The 14,693-nt window shown below is 59.8% G+C and overlaps 1 protein-coding gene across 6 annotated transcripts in view; it reads left to right on the top strand.

Moving 5' to 3' along the window:
• The window catches only part of TACC1 (transforming acidic coiled-coil containing protein 1), a 60,316-nt gene extending 45,692 nt beyond the window's left edge, over window positions 1-14,624 (top strand). For all 6 annotated transcript variants that reach the window (XM_089773833.1, XM_089773832.1, XM_075910987.2 and 3 more), the window contains 8 exons: window positions 1,515-1,567; window positions 3,490-3,618; window positions 5,340-5,416; window positions 6,171-6,214; window positions 7,531-7,691; window positions 8,781-8,887; window positions 9,427-9,547; window positions 10,365-14,624. In XM_089773833.1, coding sequence (XP_089629959.1) covers window positions 1,515-1,567; window positions 3,490-3,618; window positions 5,340-5,416; window positions 6,171-6,214; window positions 7,531-7,691; window positions 8,781-8,887; window positions 9,427-9,547; window positions 10,365-10,433 — 761 coding nt within the window. In that variant the 3' untranslated portion in view covers window positions 10,434-14,624. The remainder of the gene's footprint in view (window positions 1-1,514; window positions 1,568-3,489; window positions 3,619-5,339; window positions 5,417-6,170; window positions 6,215-7,530; window positions 7,692-8,780; window positions 8,888-9,426; window positions 9,548-10,364) is intronic.
• Window positions 14,625-14,693: the final 69 nt, after the last annotated feature.

Here is a 14,693-nt window from a genome sequence, read left to right as displayed (position 1 = left end):
TCCGGGCGAGTCATTTCAGCCATCCCTGGCATGCAGACCCCTCTGAGGTGGAACGCAACGCCAGCAGTTAAACCAAGGGAATCGTTTTACCACGGGTTGCGGTGGCTTCTCGGTCACTGGCACTTCTGACGCAAGAAGGGGGTTTTCAAAGCATCTGCCCTAGTTTGGAATGAATTCAGGGCTGTCCCGTGGGCACGGTTCTAGTGGAACTCCGGCCAGAGGGGGGGGGCCTGTATGCACGGTTCTGGAAAGGCTCCGGCCCAAACTGCTCCGAGGGCTGAAATTGCCCTTCGTCCTCTTGGTGTGTGGCGGTGCCTCCACGTGGCAGCCTCAGGGGAGGAGCGGCTGGGGGTGGAGGCGGGGTGGGCACCTCCCTGTCTCGTCTAGGGACCAAGTGGGGGCAGTGGAAGCCAAAGGGAGCCCCTGAGTGTGCACAGAGTCAGGATTCGGTCACAGCCGGCCCTGGCTCCCGGCCGCTCCCTTTCTTTGCAGAATGGCCCGTGGTCTCCCTACCCTCCCGAGCTGCACGATGCAGGTGGGGGCACGTGAAAATGCCTTGTCACCGTGGCGGGTGGGGGCCAGCCCTGCAGGGTGGGTACCGCTGAATCAGCAAGCCCGTCGCTCTGCGGCCCGTCTCGCTCTGGGGTGCCCTGTGGGGAGCCGGAAGCTGAGGAAGAGCAGAGCCCTGCACAGAGATGCCGAGGGTGGGCTGGCCGGAAGAGGGCCATTTACAGCGTGACCCTTGCCAAGTGCTGGGTTAGGCAGGGACCCTCCTCTTTGGTTCTTGGTAACCAAGAGCGCAGGGCCTTCACCCAGCCAGCCCTTGGTTTGTTTTTAAACCGACGCGTCATTGTCCTCGCTCCTCCTGAAGCCGAGGCCACGGGAGACGTCTGACCTGCCGGGCAAACCAGGGGAGTTGGAATTGCATTTTGCAAAACCCACACGCGTTCCATCGAGCCCTGCTCCTGTCTGGGCCAAACGCCTGTTTTCGACAGTCGAGCGTTCTCACACAACCCCCCATCGTCCTCTCCCGCACACACAGGCTGCGGCCCTGTCGTCTCCATGGTTACCGCAGGACCTAACTCTGGGAAGCGCCTTTCCAAGCGGTCTCCTGCAGCGCCCCAGCACAGATATCTGCACTCGGGGGCTGTTTGCCTGAAATGAGGGAGAGAGGCTTGGGGGGGAGGGAGGGGCGTGAGCGGGTCTCTCGCCCACGAGTCGGCACGAAGGATGTTCAGTGTCGGGTAATTGACTCATCGCGTTGTCCGTGCATAGCTGTTCCATCCGTCGATAAGCAGAGTGCCCACAGCCGCCCTATCGGCCAGGCAGCGTCCGACTCTCTCCTGGGCACGGCTTGCAGGGAATTAAACTGCCCTTCCATGTCAGGACAGGAGCCCCGCAGAGCCTGGGAGGCGGTGGGCAGGGAGCTGGGGGACAGGGCCTTAGGCGCCTCTGTCCCAGCAGGTCTTGGTCCTGCTTTCCAGGCAGCTGTAACACCTTGCTCCTTGTTTTAGGGTTCGACAAAGAGACGTCCAAGCAGAAGAAGGACGGGCCCAGCAGCACCCTGGTAAGTGCAGCGTCACCTCTCCTGTGATCTCCTGGGGCTTCCCCCGTGCCGGTGACCTCCCCGTGAAACACGATGATTCACTATGGGCCTGATTCTTCAGCCCTTCCTCACATTCCTTGACTTGAGCAGGGCGAGGCAGAGCTGCCGGCAGATTGAGGTACAGGGTGCACCTCGCTCAGTTGGACTCTCTGGTCCGGTGACATCCATGGACCAGCTGCATTTGCCTGCGAGCGAATGCACGTGGCCGGCTGCCCTCCCCTTGCCGTGCGCGGGGGCGTGGCACGTGGCCTTGTGTATCGCAGGCATGGTTCGACGAGCAGTGCGGCCCCCTCTTAGTCCTGTGCCAAGAGGCTGGTGGGAAGCTGCCGGCCTCGGCTCGTGGAAGCCAGCTCCATTGCTGCCTCCCGACGGACGGGACGGGACGGGGGCCACCCTGGGGAGCTCCCCACGCTCCCATCAGTCGCTCTGCATCCTGCTCGCAGCCTCGTGCACCCTGGCCCTGCGAGGGTTGCCAGGTGTCCGGTATTGGCTCCAAAACGGTCTCGTGGGGGTTTTTTTCCTGCCAGGTTTGGTATTTTTGGTGAAAGTATCTGGCAACTCTAGGCCCTGCTGAGAGCCCAGCAGCGGCGTCGATAAAATCCCCTCCCTGCCGCGGCAGAGCCGAGGGCCAGGGGACGTGCGGGGCCAGGTCAGCTCAGGAGAGGAAAGTGGCCGGCAGATGACAATGGGATTAACCCCAGCAGCCAGCTCAGCGTCCCTGGGGCGGATTTAAGCCTGCCAAGGGCATTAGCGGGGGGGGGGGGGCTCGGTTCTGCGCTGTGCCTTACTTGTAACAGTCACGTTCCGGGGTAGGCGTGTGGAAGGTTAACCGGCTGACTGGTAAGCATACACTTCACTGGCTAGCTGGTTAACCAGAGCGTCCCCCCCACCCCACGGCAGCCCAGCTGCAGGACCGTGGCCACACTGAGCGGTGGTTCTGGAGCAGCCCCCACTGCCTGGGCCAGGGCAGGAGCAGCCCCCGTGGCCGGGTCACCGGTTAGCTGTTCTGGGCGGTTTGCCTGCGGGGCTCGGGGGGTTGGGTACTGAGACCTCAGCTCGGCCAGACAAGTCATGGGCGGTTCCAGGGGGGCTGGCGGCAATGGCTCTGCCCAGCGAGCGCCGGTTCGGAGGGAGCATATGAAATACCCATTGTCCGGCTGCTGCAGCACATGCAAATGCAGAGGGAAGGGGGAGGCCACCTGTGCCCAAGCCGGGAGGCAGCGATTGGCGCCTGTCTGCGCAGAGGGGGCAGCCGGTTGCCAGCTCTGCAGAAACAGGAAGTCGGTGCCCCTCTGCGCTCTAGGGCCGCCTGACCCCAGAGCCCCTGGGATGCCCCCGGCTGGGCAAACAGCGATACAGCGGCTGCCAGCTGTAGCGACTCCCCCGTGGAATGGGAGCAGACGGAGGCGGCTGCAATTAGCAACATGTGGCAAAGCTCGCGGTGCTGGGAGCGGTTTCCGGGGCATGCGGCACAGGGAGCGTGGGGGCTGGCTCCCACGGCGTGTGTGTTAGCAGGAGACGCTCTCGGGGCCTGCCTTCCCGTCGCGGCGCGCGCAGCCGGCTCCTCTTAGAGCAGGCGTCCAGGTGAGGACACCCCCCGTGCGGAGGGAGCGAGTGCCCTTGTGCAAGTCTGCGAGCTGCCCTTTCGAGTGACCGGGGCAAGTGCCACATCCAGGCCCAGCCGAGGGGGGATCCCCCATAGACAGCGGGGCCTGGCGGATTCTGGGCGTGGCAGGAGTGACCAGGTCCGTACCCCCGCCAGCCGCTGCCCCGTTTCCTTCCCCCACTCGCCAGTGCACAAGTTCAGGAGGGCGGGTGCCCGCCCGGAGGATGAATTTGGAGACGTGGAACATCTGGCTGAGCAGAAATTCTCGTCCCTGCAGGGCCATTCTGGATGGGGCGCCAAGGACGGGGCTGCGGTGACGGGGGGGAGCGGCAGCGAAAGCCCCCTGGAAAGCATCTGCCTGAGCGAATCCGACAAAGCCGCCGTGCTCGCTTTAATCCGAGAAGAGGTAACGGCGGCGCGGGGGCGCCGGCTCTGGGCAGCAAAGCGCGACCACGCTGAGCAGAGATTGAGCTCAGCCTGTGTGTGAACCACGGGGCCCGCAGGATATCCTCTCCCAATAACAACCCCGGCAGTCACAGGCGTAGCCGGGACATGGGAGCTAGGCTCCCAGAGAGGCAGGGGCGGAGCAGGGGCTGGGCGAGTCGTAGAGTTCAGGGCTAGGAGGGGAGGGGGGTCTAGTCTGACCTTCTTCGTAGCACAGGCCGTCCCAGTTTCACCCCCTTACCCTGCATGCGGCCCGGAGTTCTGCGCCTCCTGAAAGGCATCCCGGCTGGATTTTGTGTCATCCAGCACCACGTGCGCGTGGCCTGTAATTCCTTGTGGTTTGGTTCCTCTTGGGTGCCCCTGCTATCGGCCCAGCCGCTCTCCTGGCCTGCGGAAGGTGCCTGCCGGGCGATAGAGCCCCCGCCCCTGGCTCACAAGTCCATCGTCTCGTGGCAGAAGCGAGCGGGGGAGTTTTCTGGCTGGGAGCGTAACTAAGAGCTGCACAGATGTTTACTGTAACCGCCCCCCCCCCGCTGTGTCGTGCGGCGAGGGGCTCTGGGGCAGCCAGGGCCCCGCTCGCCGCGTCTGCGTCCAGTGACAGGCCCGTGTGCAGTGGAAACGCTTCGTGCACGTCTGCAATTGGCGCTGAGCCTGTCCAGCCAGCACTGGGATGCAGATTAAATCTAGGCCGGTTGCTGGTAATCTCCTAAAGAGCCATCCCCAGTTAATATCCTAGAACCCCAGGGCAGCAGAGACCTCAGGAGGCATCAAGCCCAGCCCCCTGCCCAAAGCAGGACCAACCCGACTCAATCACCCGGCCAGGGCTCGGTCAAGCCGGGACTGAAACACCTCTAGGGATGGAGATTCCACCCCCTCCTAGGAACCCAGCCCAGGGCTTCCCCACCCTCCTAGGGAAAGAGTTTTTCCTAATATCCAATTTAGAGCTCCCCCCACTGCAACTTGAGACCGTTGCACCTCGTTCTGCCACCACTGAGAACAGCCTCTCTCCAGCCTTCTTGGAACTTGGAATTGAAGGCTGCTATCAAATCCCCTCTCGCTCTTCTCTCCTGCAGACTAGATACGCCCAAATCCCTCAGCCTCGCCTCGTAGGTCATGTGCTCCAGCCCTTAATCATTTTGGTTGCCGTCTCAATGCATCTACATCCTTTCTGTAGTGGGGTGGGCAGCGGCAGCCAGAACTGGACACAATACTCCAGATGTGGTCTCACATGAGCCGAATAAAGGGGAATAATCACTTCTCTGGATCTGCTGGCAATGCTCCTCCTAGTGCACCCCAATATGCCAGTAGCCTTCTTGGCTACAAGGGCGCCCTGTTGACTCATATCCAGCTTCTCATCCACTGTAACCCCCAGGGCCTTTTCTACAGAACTACTACTTAGCCGGTCGGTCCCCAGCCTGTACCAATGCTTGGGATTCTTCCGTCCCAAGGGCAGGACTCTGCACTTGTCCTTGTGGAACCTCCTCAGATTTCTTTTGGCCCAGATATCAGACCATTAGGGTTTTGCATGGGGAGTGGTTGGACTGAATGCCTCTGACTGTATTGTAGGCCCGAGCCAATTCACACAACACGCGCTCAGCCTCAGACTAGCCCCACATCCCGGGAGCCAGTCCGTGTGTCCGGAGGCGGGAGTCAGAGGTTGTGTTTGTTCCCACTGCGCTGTAGATCATCACTAAGGAGATCGAAGCCAACGAATGGAAGAAAAAGTATGAAGGGAGCCGACAAGAAGTCTTGGAAATGAGGTAAAACTCTGCAGCAGCTCTGAGCGACGAGGCGTTCACCCCCCACTTCCTCCCCTGGCATTTCCCCGCCGGGGGCTGTCTGTGCCGCTCTCCCCTGGTGACGCACGTGGTTTGCTGAGCACTGGTGGCAGTGAGCGCACACACACAGGCACGCTCAGGGTGGGAACCGAACTGTCTGTCCTTCCCTGTGCGTGTCTGAGCCCCGGGGAAGGCCAGGCCAGGCCAGGCCAGGCAGGCGGGAGGGGAAGACAGGAGTGACTGGAGAGGTGAGGAGGGGATTGAGAGAACTCAATCTGTTTCAGTGGCCGTACCTAGAGATCCAGAGGGGCAGCCGAGTTAGTCCGTAACAGGAAAAACGTAAAAAACAACCCATAGTCTGGTAGCAGCTGCCCACGAAAGCTCATGATCCCATTGGCATGGTCGTTAGTCTTTAAGGTGCTGCCAGACTATGGGTTGTTTTTTATGTCTTTTCTGTACATAGAGTTTCAGACTATGAGAGCCCTGCAGATCCGCAGGGATCCGCTTTCTATCCATGGGCATCCGCGTCTGTGGCCATGAATATCCAGGCTCCTTTTTGCGGATGTGGATGAAGGCACCAGTTTTGCATCCGCGCTGCCTCTGGAACTGACGTGTGTCAGTTCGGTTCCCAAGCCTTTACAAAGCCTGCTTGGCAATTCACGGGCCAGCCACGGAGCACCACGCAGATCCAAACCAAAGCCTGCCCTGTGTAAATGGCCGTCTCCTTTCCTTCCAGGAAGATCGTGGCTGAATATGAAAAGACCATCGCCCAGATGATAGGTGAGGGCCCCTGGCAGCAGCCGTCACTAGCGGTAGGAAGTCGGTGGCCTCGGGAGGGCTGGTGGGTTGCTGATCACAATAACAATAGGGCAGCAAAATACGGACCCGGTTCCATCAGCCTCGCCTAATTCAGTGCCCATCTGCTGTCACAACCAGGACCGGCCCCTCTAAGGCACCTGCAGGAGAGGCCCCATGCCACCCTCTGCCCAGACTAGCGTCTGTCTGTCCTGACAAATTGTGGTGGGGTTTTCTAAGCGGGAGGGTCCGTGCGTTTTTGTAGCCCAGAGGTTCCTGTCCGTTAAGTCCCACCCCCAGCCTGGCTTTGTACCGGGACGATGCATCGTCCAGCCGAGCTGGGCTGACAGAGGCTCGCCTCTAAGGTCCTCGTCCAGTGGGGATTGCCATCGTGACGCCGGCTGTGAGAATCCCTCCTGCTTGGAATCCAAGCTGGGCCCGTCCCACAGCAGCGACCCCATGGCCAATCCAAGCTGGGCCTGTCCCACAGCAGCGACCCCTGGGCCAATCCAAGCCGGGCCCGTCCTACGGCAGCGACCCCTGGGCCAATCCAAGCTGGGCCTGTCCCACAGCAGCGACCCCTGGGCCAATCCAAGCCGGGCCCGTCCCACGGCAGCGACCCCTGGGCCAATCCAAGCCGGGCCCGTCCCATGGCAGTGACCCGTGGGCCAGTCCAAGCTGGGCCCGTCCTGTGGCAGTGACCCCTGGGCCAATCCAAGCCGGGCCCGTCCTGTGGCAGTGACCCGTGGGCCAGTCCAAGCTGGGCCCGTCCCGTGGCAGTGACCCGTGGGCCAGTCCAAGCTGGGCCCGTCCCATGGCAGTGACCCGTGGGCCAATCCAAGCCGGGCCCGTCCCATGGCAGTGACCCGTGGGCCAGTCCAAGCTGGGCCCGTCCTGTGGCAGTGACCCCTGGGCCAATCCAAGCCGGGCCCGTCCTGTGGCAGTGACCCGTGGGCCAGTCCAAGCTGGGCCCGTCCCGTGGCAGCGACCCCTGGGCCAATCCAAGCCGGGCCCGTCCCGTGGCAGCGACCCCTGGGCCAATCCAAGCCGGGCCCGTCCCGTGGCAGTGACCCCTGGGCCAATCCAAGCCGGGCCCGTCCCGTGGCAGTGACCCCTGGGCCAATCCAAGCCGGGCCCATCCCATGGCAGTGACCCGTGGGCCAGTCCAAGCTGGGCCCGTCCTGTGGCAGTGACCCCTGGGCCAATCCAAGCCGGGCCCATCCCGCAGCAACAACCCCTGGTCCGTGGCCCACTTCAGCAGAAGAGGTTTGACCTAAATATAATTTGCTCCTACTTGACAGAAGATGAGCAGAGGACAAGCATGGCCTCCCAGAAGAGTCTCCAGCAGCTCACAGCGGAGAAGGAACAGGCCCTGGCAGACCTGAACTCCGTAGAAAGGTCCCTGTCGGATCTGTTTAGGAGATACGAGAACCTGAAGGGCGTTCTGGAAGGGTTCAAGAAGGTCCTTTACTCTCTCAGGAGACTTGCTTTCCTCTTCCTTGTTGTGTCTGCTGTGCTGTCTATCTGATGCCCTGCCTGTGCTTTCTGGTTAACGGGGTATAGAAGTGTAACCGCCGGCAGGCGCGTTCGAACCTGGGACCTTAGCGCAGGGGCCTCTACAGCTACACGCACAATATCACTGCTTCTTGTAATACTGTTCCAATCACTTGAACTCTCCGACGCCCCTTTGAAACAGGCTCCTCAGCAAATTCGGGCCAATAACAGATTTCTCAATACACTGGCAAGTCCAAGATATTGGGGGGAGGGGAAGAAGAGGGGAAATTGTTTCAGCTTAGACTGAAAATGAAAATGTTTGAAATTTTCAGCAAATCAGAACGCAAAAAAATGGTTTCAGGTTGAACACCACGGTTTGATAGGGAGCATTTTAAAAATAAAATTAAAGGACATTTCTAAGGTAAAAGCCACCCTAAATAAAACCCATCAGGCTGTTTTATTCAGCAAGTGTTGAAATTAAATGTTTTATTTATCTTGATTTTTTTTTCATTTGAAACAACCTGGCAAAATGGACCCACATTTGCAGATTGGTTGAATGTCGCCCAATCTTCTTTTTTTTTTTCACCAAAACCAAGTTTCAGTCCAACCATTGGCTGGCTCTGCTCCTTGCCCTTAGCTGAAGGATGTTTCTGGGCTTGCGGTTTGTGATGAGTGAGCAGAGTACCTGGCTGTGGGGACGATCAATGTCACAGGAGCTCAGTGATGGGCGCTGCCAGGGCTGCTCTCAGCACAGAGCTGGTTCCTCTTGATAGATTTTACAGTCACGTTCTCCCAGTCCTCTGGAAGCAATAAACCGTCAGCGCGGCCGAGCGGCCCATGCAAAAAGCTGGAGCCAAGGCAGACAGCGGGTCCGACTCCTGCCTGCATTACCGGAGAGGTGGGGAAAGGCCTCAGCACAAATGAGCAGCCTGCCGAACGGATACAAATGCTTTGGGATTTCCAGCTGGGAGGCGGTTTTGCAGTTCGCATCAGCGCAGAGCAATGTGCTCGCTGCATTCCCAGAGCGTCCCCCTGACTTTGCACTCTCGTTGTCCAGAACGAAGAAGCTTTGAAGAAATGTGCTCAGGATTACTTGGCCCGAGTCAGACAGGAAGAGCAGCGATACCAAGCCCTGAAAATCCACGCGGAAGAAAAATTAGACAAGTAAGAATCCCGGGTGAGGGCGCTGCAGAATGCCGACCAATTCGGGGCGGAGCTGCGGGAGAAACCAGAACGAGCTTTCGTTTGAATCCCCCAATCTGGTGTCTAAGTAAAAAACCCAGGTCCCCCATTTGGGTCAGGGTCCCGGTTTGACTTGGGGTTTAAACTGACGCTATCCCAGTCGAAGCAGTGGGACTTGGGTGTGAAAGGGGCGTATTGCGGTTCAGCTTGAACCTGTAACAACCAACTTCAGCTACTCTAAGAAAAGCTGCTCCGAAACTGAAGCCGGTTTGCCCCATCTTGAATCAACCACTTTAAAAACCAATGTAGGTTAAACCCCCGAGGCCTTTCCCGTGTGGACAAGGCCTCAGAATCTGTCGCGCCTGGGGCCGGCAGAGGGCCTGTCGCTGGCTGCTGGACTTGGTGAGGTTCCCGTGGCCCCGGGAGGCGCTTAGCTAACTCCGCTGTGGTGCCGTGCAGGGTTACTCGGCTGGGCTGCGGCCGATGCGATTAACCCTCTGTCTCTCTCGCCCCCGCCGTAGAGCTAATGAAGAGATCGCTCAGGTGCGCACCAAGGCGAATGCCGAGAGCGCGGCTCTCCACGCCGGGCTCCGCAAGGAGCAGATGAGGGTGGAGTCGCTGGAGAGAGCCCTGCAGCAGAAGGTAACGGCCCTTTGGCCCTGGCCCCCGAACTGGGGTTCCTTTTGCCATTGAGTTCGGAGCGCTCGGTGGCCTCCTGCCGCTTGTGGGTGCACGGCCCCGGCCGCAGCTGGCGGGCGAGAGAGAAAAGCTCCCAGACAGGCACGGGGGCCCAGAGCTTATGGGCCGTTCTGTGGAGCTGGAGAGCTCTGCTTGGCCATTAGGATCCCCCAGGATCAGGCCCGCAGTCGAGCGGGGGGAGGGGGTAACTGTCCCAGGGCGCACGGTCCCCAACCGCCGCCGCCTCCGCTGCTTTGGTGGCAGCAGTGGCTGGGGCACCGGCCTCTGTAAATTGCTGCCAGAGCCCCGTGCGGCTGCTCCCGGCAGCCCTGCGTATTCGAACTCAAGCTCCGCCCCTTCTGCCCAAGGCCCCGCCCTCTCTGGCGGCGCCGAGCCAGGACCCCTTCCCCCGCCTGGCCCAGGGGCTCAGCGAAGCTGTGGGCTGTTTTGGGGGGCAGACCTCCACCATCGCTCTAGGGAGTGTCTCTGGGGCGTGCGGGAGCGCCTGGCTGCTCGAGGGGCTGGCGGTAGAGGGATGAGTAGCCATGACCCTGTGGTGCCGGAGGGGATGCCCTGGACTCTCGTGCCAACGGCAGAGCAGTCGCGTTGGCCCTGGCAAGCTGCCCCCGAGGGCCCCGATCCCTGCAGAGCGTCGGCAAAGGGGCAGACTGGCTGGGCCCCACGGTCCCTGCTGTGCGCATGCTGGTTTGTGTGTGTCACCGCTGGGGGGATCCTGCCCGGGCTCCAGCGCCGCATCTCCCTCTGGCCGCTTGTCTTTCAGAACCAAGAAATTGAAGAGTTGACCAAGATCTGCGACGAGCTGATTGCAAAGATGGGAAAGGCCGACTGAGCCGGCCGCCCTGTCTCCACACGCTGCCCTCGCCTGCTGCTTTGGTACCGTCAAGCACCTTGCCTTGTTCTCCCCGAGCACAGAAAAGCACATGCCAACTTCCTGCCCCTCCCCCAGCCCCGGGGCCGGGCTGGCGGCTCAAAGCGTTCTAGTCCCGGCGCTTCCGAAGGTCGGCGGCCCCTGGGTTTAGGGGGGAGGACGTGCAGGACGTGCAGTCCTTTCGGCGTGGCCAGCGCCCAGCCCTGCAGACAGCGCCCCCGTGGGGCCCGTGGACTCCTTCTGGGGGCCCGTCCTTGCAGCTAGGAAGCTGGTGCAAGCTGAGCCTGTCTGAGAGCCGGGCTTTTTCATTGGTCAGTCCATCGGGCATCTAGCTGGCGGGCGCCTTCCTCTTAGAGCCGATGGAGATTCCCGCAGGCGCGGAGACCGGCCGGTGAGCGCTGGGCCCTGCGGGGGGACGGCTCTGCGGGGTGTCTGGGACAGGAGGATGAGGGGGTTAAAATCAGGGGCCTTTGATGGAACCTCCCCGGTCTTAGAGCTTGTGGTGTGATTGCCTGGCTCGTGCTTTGCCCCCAGGGGGCTTGATTCATTTCGGGTGCTGCTCGTGCAGGGGCGTGGCAGAGCGAGCGCTGGTCCCTGCCCTGCCAGCAGCGAGGGGGGAGCCCGGGTGTGTCTCTGGGTGCGTCGGGGCTGCACCCTGGGGTGTGGCTGCCGCTTGGAGACGGGCCTGCGCCAGCGCGGGGGAAAAGCAGCGCAGAGGCAGCCGCGGGGCCAGCAGGTCCCCCGGAGCGTGTCCAGTCCCATGTGAGCGCGGGCGAATCCCCCCTCCCCGCGCAGGGCAGGGCTACCCCTGGCCAGGCCACGTGCCGCAGGGTCTGTCCCTCTGCGCTGACGGGCGGGCGGATGCGGGAAGCTGCTTTGCACGTCTCCCTGGGGCCTGGCTCTGGCTGCCCTCCAGCACCGTCAGCTCCTGATACCGACGAGCCGTGTTTTCAGTGGCTCTTGGCTGTTGGTTCAAAGTGCTGCTGGGAGATTAGCAAAATGACCCGGCCCCTTGGGGAGGCAGGGTCAGGCCTCAGGTATGTGCGTGGCCAATGCCCCGCAGTCCTCCCCAGCCGGTACAGAGCCACGCCCTGGGCAGTGTCTGCTCTCAGCCACGCCAACGACTCAGAAGCTAGTACAGGCCAAGTCAGCCGCAGGCAGCTGTTAAATAAACTCGCAGACGCTAACGGGCAGGAGAGGAGTCTCACCAGCCAGGCAAGCACAAGGCTCCGTGGCGCTGTCCGCTGCATTTGCTGAGGCACCTGTCGCCCTGCAGCAGAGACCCCGGGTTCTGCGGGCGACGGAGAGTTAACGCTCCGTGATTGGGTTTGCACCCTGTTGGGAGGCGCTCGCCTGGCCCGGTGCTAGCGATGAGTTTTACCTGTTTGCGCATCGGCGATGCTCTCCCGCCCCGCGGAGCCGCAGATGGCCCCGGCCCTACGGCGCCCCCGGCCAGGCCCACAAGCTGTTTGAACCGTTCTGTCCGGGCTCACGTCTCTGGATCCGGCCATTGGGCTTTCGCACCGTTTCTCGGGGGCTTGTGCAAACCCGGCCTGCCCTCCAAAGAGCCGCTGCTCCAGACCACAGCCTGGGCAGTGCGCGGGGAGTGCCGGCGCTCCTGTGGGACAGTCCGCGTGGCCCCGGGGGACGTCTCGGCCAAGGGAAGGTTTTGCTGCTTTGGAGCTGAGCTCTAGCTAGCGGCAGGTGTCCAAGTCTGGCAAACCTTAACCTTTCGGCTGCCCCGATTCACGACACCACCAAACTCCTCCGTTCTCTGCTTCCTCGCGTGGCGCATGCAGAGCACCCGTCTGTTTCGATGGGAGCCGGGGGCTCAGTGGGTTTTCTTCGCTCTTTATGTGGAGGGAGAATTTATTGCACATTTAACATGCTCAAGAAGGTGGCTGCCTGGCCCTCGCGCACGAGTAGCTGATGGGGCCTGATTGGCGTGCCCCTTGGAAAGGGGGTCTAAGCCCGCTGTGCACGGGGCTAGTTCCAGAGGCTTTTGCACAGATCCCGGGGTCTTTGCATTTCCTTACTCTCATGCTGGTGATTTTTTAATTCTTTCCTCTGGAATCTGGGCCTTGGCTATTCCTGGACCAGCCCGTTTTGGACCTTGATTCACATAATGAATTACCCTGGGCGGTGCCACAGTTCAGGAGTGGCCAGACTGAGGCAGGCCCATTCTCGTTAGCTGATTCATCGCCACGTAGGGCCCTGGACAGGGATGAATAGTAACGACTCTTCCTGGGCAGGGCGCGCTAGATGTGGATAGCGGCAGATAGACCAGTCCCGGGCAGCGCCCAGTGGGTCTAGCCAAACGGTAACGGTGGCTCGGAACCTCGGGCCAATGCAGATTTCACCGATGTGCTCAGAATGCTGTTCTAGCTAACGCGGGTCAGATTGTCACAGAGCCGCTGGGATCCCGGGCTGAACTGCTCCCTGCAAAGCGTCGCAGAGTTTAGAGAATAGGGATGTAATGGGTTAACTAGCTAACTGGCAAGCATTGCCTTACCGGCACGGTTACTGGGATAACCGGTTAACCAGCGCTTAGCCGAGCCAGAGCGGCTCCCTGCCCACACTGCGGTGCAGCGGGCCCTGGCCGGAGCAGCCCCCACCTGCAGTGCACCGTGGGTGGAGTTGCTCCACTGCTACGCGGACTGCACCAGCCCCTCCCACCCCCGCGGCAGGCAGTTACCCGGTTAAACATACAGTTTTACCGGTTAACAATTTCCTCCGGTTTTTACATCCCTATTAGATAGTAACCCAGCTAGCTCTGAATGCAGCTCCAAAACCCGCTCTGAGCTTTTGTAAAACATGTTTCTGCTACCAGATGAGAGAACCCCCGGGACAGACCAGAGTTTGCCCCAAATTGAGAAGAGCGTTCTTAATAATTCATAAAAATCCCTTTTATGCTTGAGGCACGAGACGGCAAACGTCCCCAGCACAATGTAAATGCTGCACGTCCGGGTCAGGCTTTGTGCTGAGGAGTAGTTCGATGTGGTGTGTGCCCCGCACTGTGCCCTGCGTCTGTGCTGAGAGAAGTGAAACGACACAGCTGCATTCACCATCTCCCTGGGGCCGGGAGGGACAGACACAAAAGCCGGAAAGGTTCGCTTATTGAGGGCTCACGTCCAGCCTCCTGCACACTAGCGTGCTTGGAGGGACCTGTCTCTGTGCGGGTTTGCTAGTTGCTCTGGATGAGGTGACCTTGCAGAGGGGTTTGGATAAACTCCAGAGAACACAGGTCCCTACAATAGTCGCGAGTCTCAGCATCTGCACAGGCCTGTAACTTGCCATTTACAAAATAAAAGTTTAACAGCCCCCCCCCCGGCCTGCAAAGGTGAGAGAGCTGCAATGCAGGACAGCCCGTGGTAGTGATCTGATTGGAGAGTGTTTTCCCAGTTGTACCTGGCCCCCAGGGCACCGTCAGTGCACCCACGGTCTGTCTCGGAATGTTGTTCCGTTTCTGGGCCTCTGTGGGCAAACGAGATTCCTAAGGAATGATTTGTTAACTATAATATGGTTCGAGTCACATAGGTATTATGGTTATAGTTGTATATAATGGAGGATGTATGGATCAGTGAGAGTTTTATTGTGTACGGGGGTAACGGCAACACTCGAGCTTTGCTGAGTAATTCTGACAGGCGTCTTGTGAACACAAAGCTCCTTCCCAAATCAGCAAGCCAAGCTGCCTTGCTAAGGCCCGGACACTTGCAAATGGCCATGCACCAAGTCCAAAGCATGATCTCTCTTTCCCTCGCCATCCCCTTGAACTGTCAGAGGCGCCTGCCTGTCAAACGATTAACGATTAACGTTGCTTCTACACGTGTACATTTGCCAGTAGATCCCTTGTCTGCAATGAAGTGCCAATTAGTGACCATCCCAACTGCAAATCTGGTCCCACTGCATTCCTCATCCAGCCTCGTCCCTCCCCGAGGCAGGAAAAGGAACTCTGCATTGACTACTATCAGGATTGCTTTGTACTGTGTATGTATCTGCCATCTGCATACATTTTGAATGGATGAGAACTTCCCTTTTATATGTCAGGTAAATATTTGTAAGAGTTCTACTCACACAAAGGAGATTATAATAAGGATTACTAATATATTTTTTCCATGTTTCATTGCCTGAATAAAAACTGTATTTACCATTGTTGATGCTTTTCTTGTATTAGAATCATGATTCTTGTATGTGGAGCGAGGGCCCGAGTCTAACCTCACG

The sequence above is a fragment of the Pelodiscus sinensis genome, chromosome 28 (assembly GCF_052426305.1).
Source record: "Pelodiscus sinensis isolate ZL-2025 chromosome 28, ASM5242630v1, whole genome shotgun sequence".
NCBI lineage: Eukaryota > Metazoa > Chordata > Testudines > Trionychidae > Pelodiscus > Pelodiscus sinensis.
This window is presented reverse-complemented; position numbering and strand designations above follow the sequence as displayed.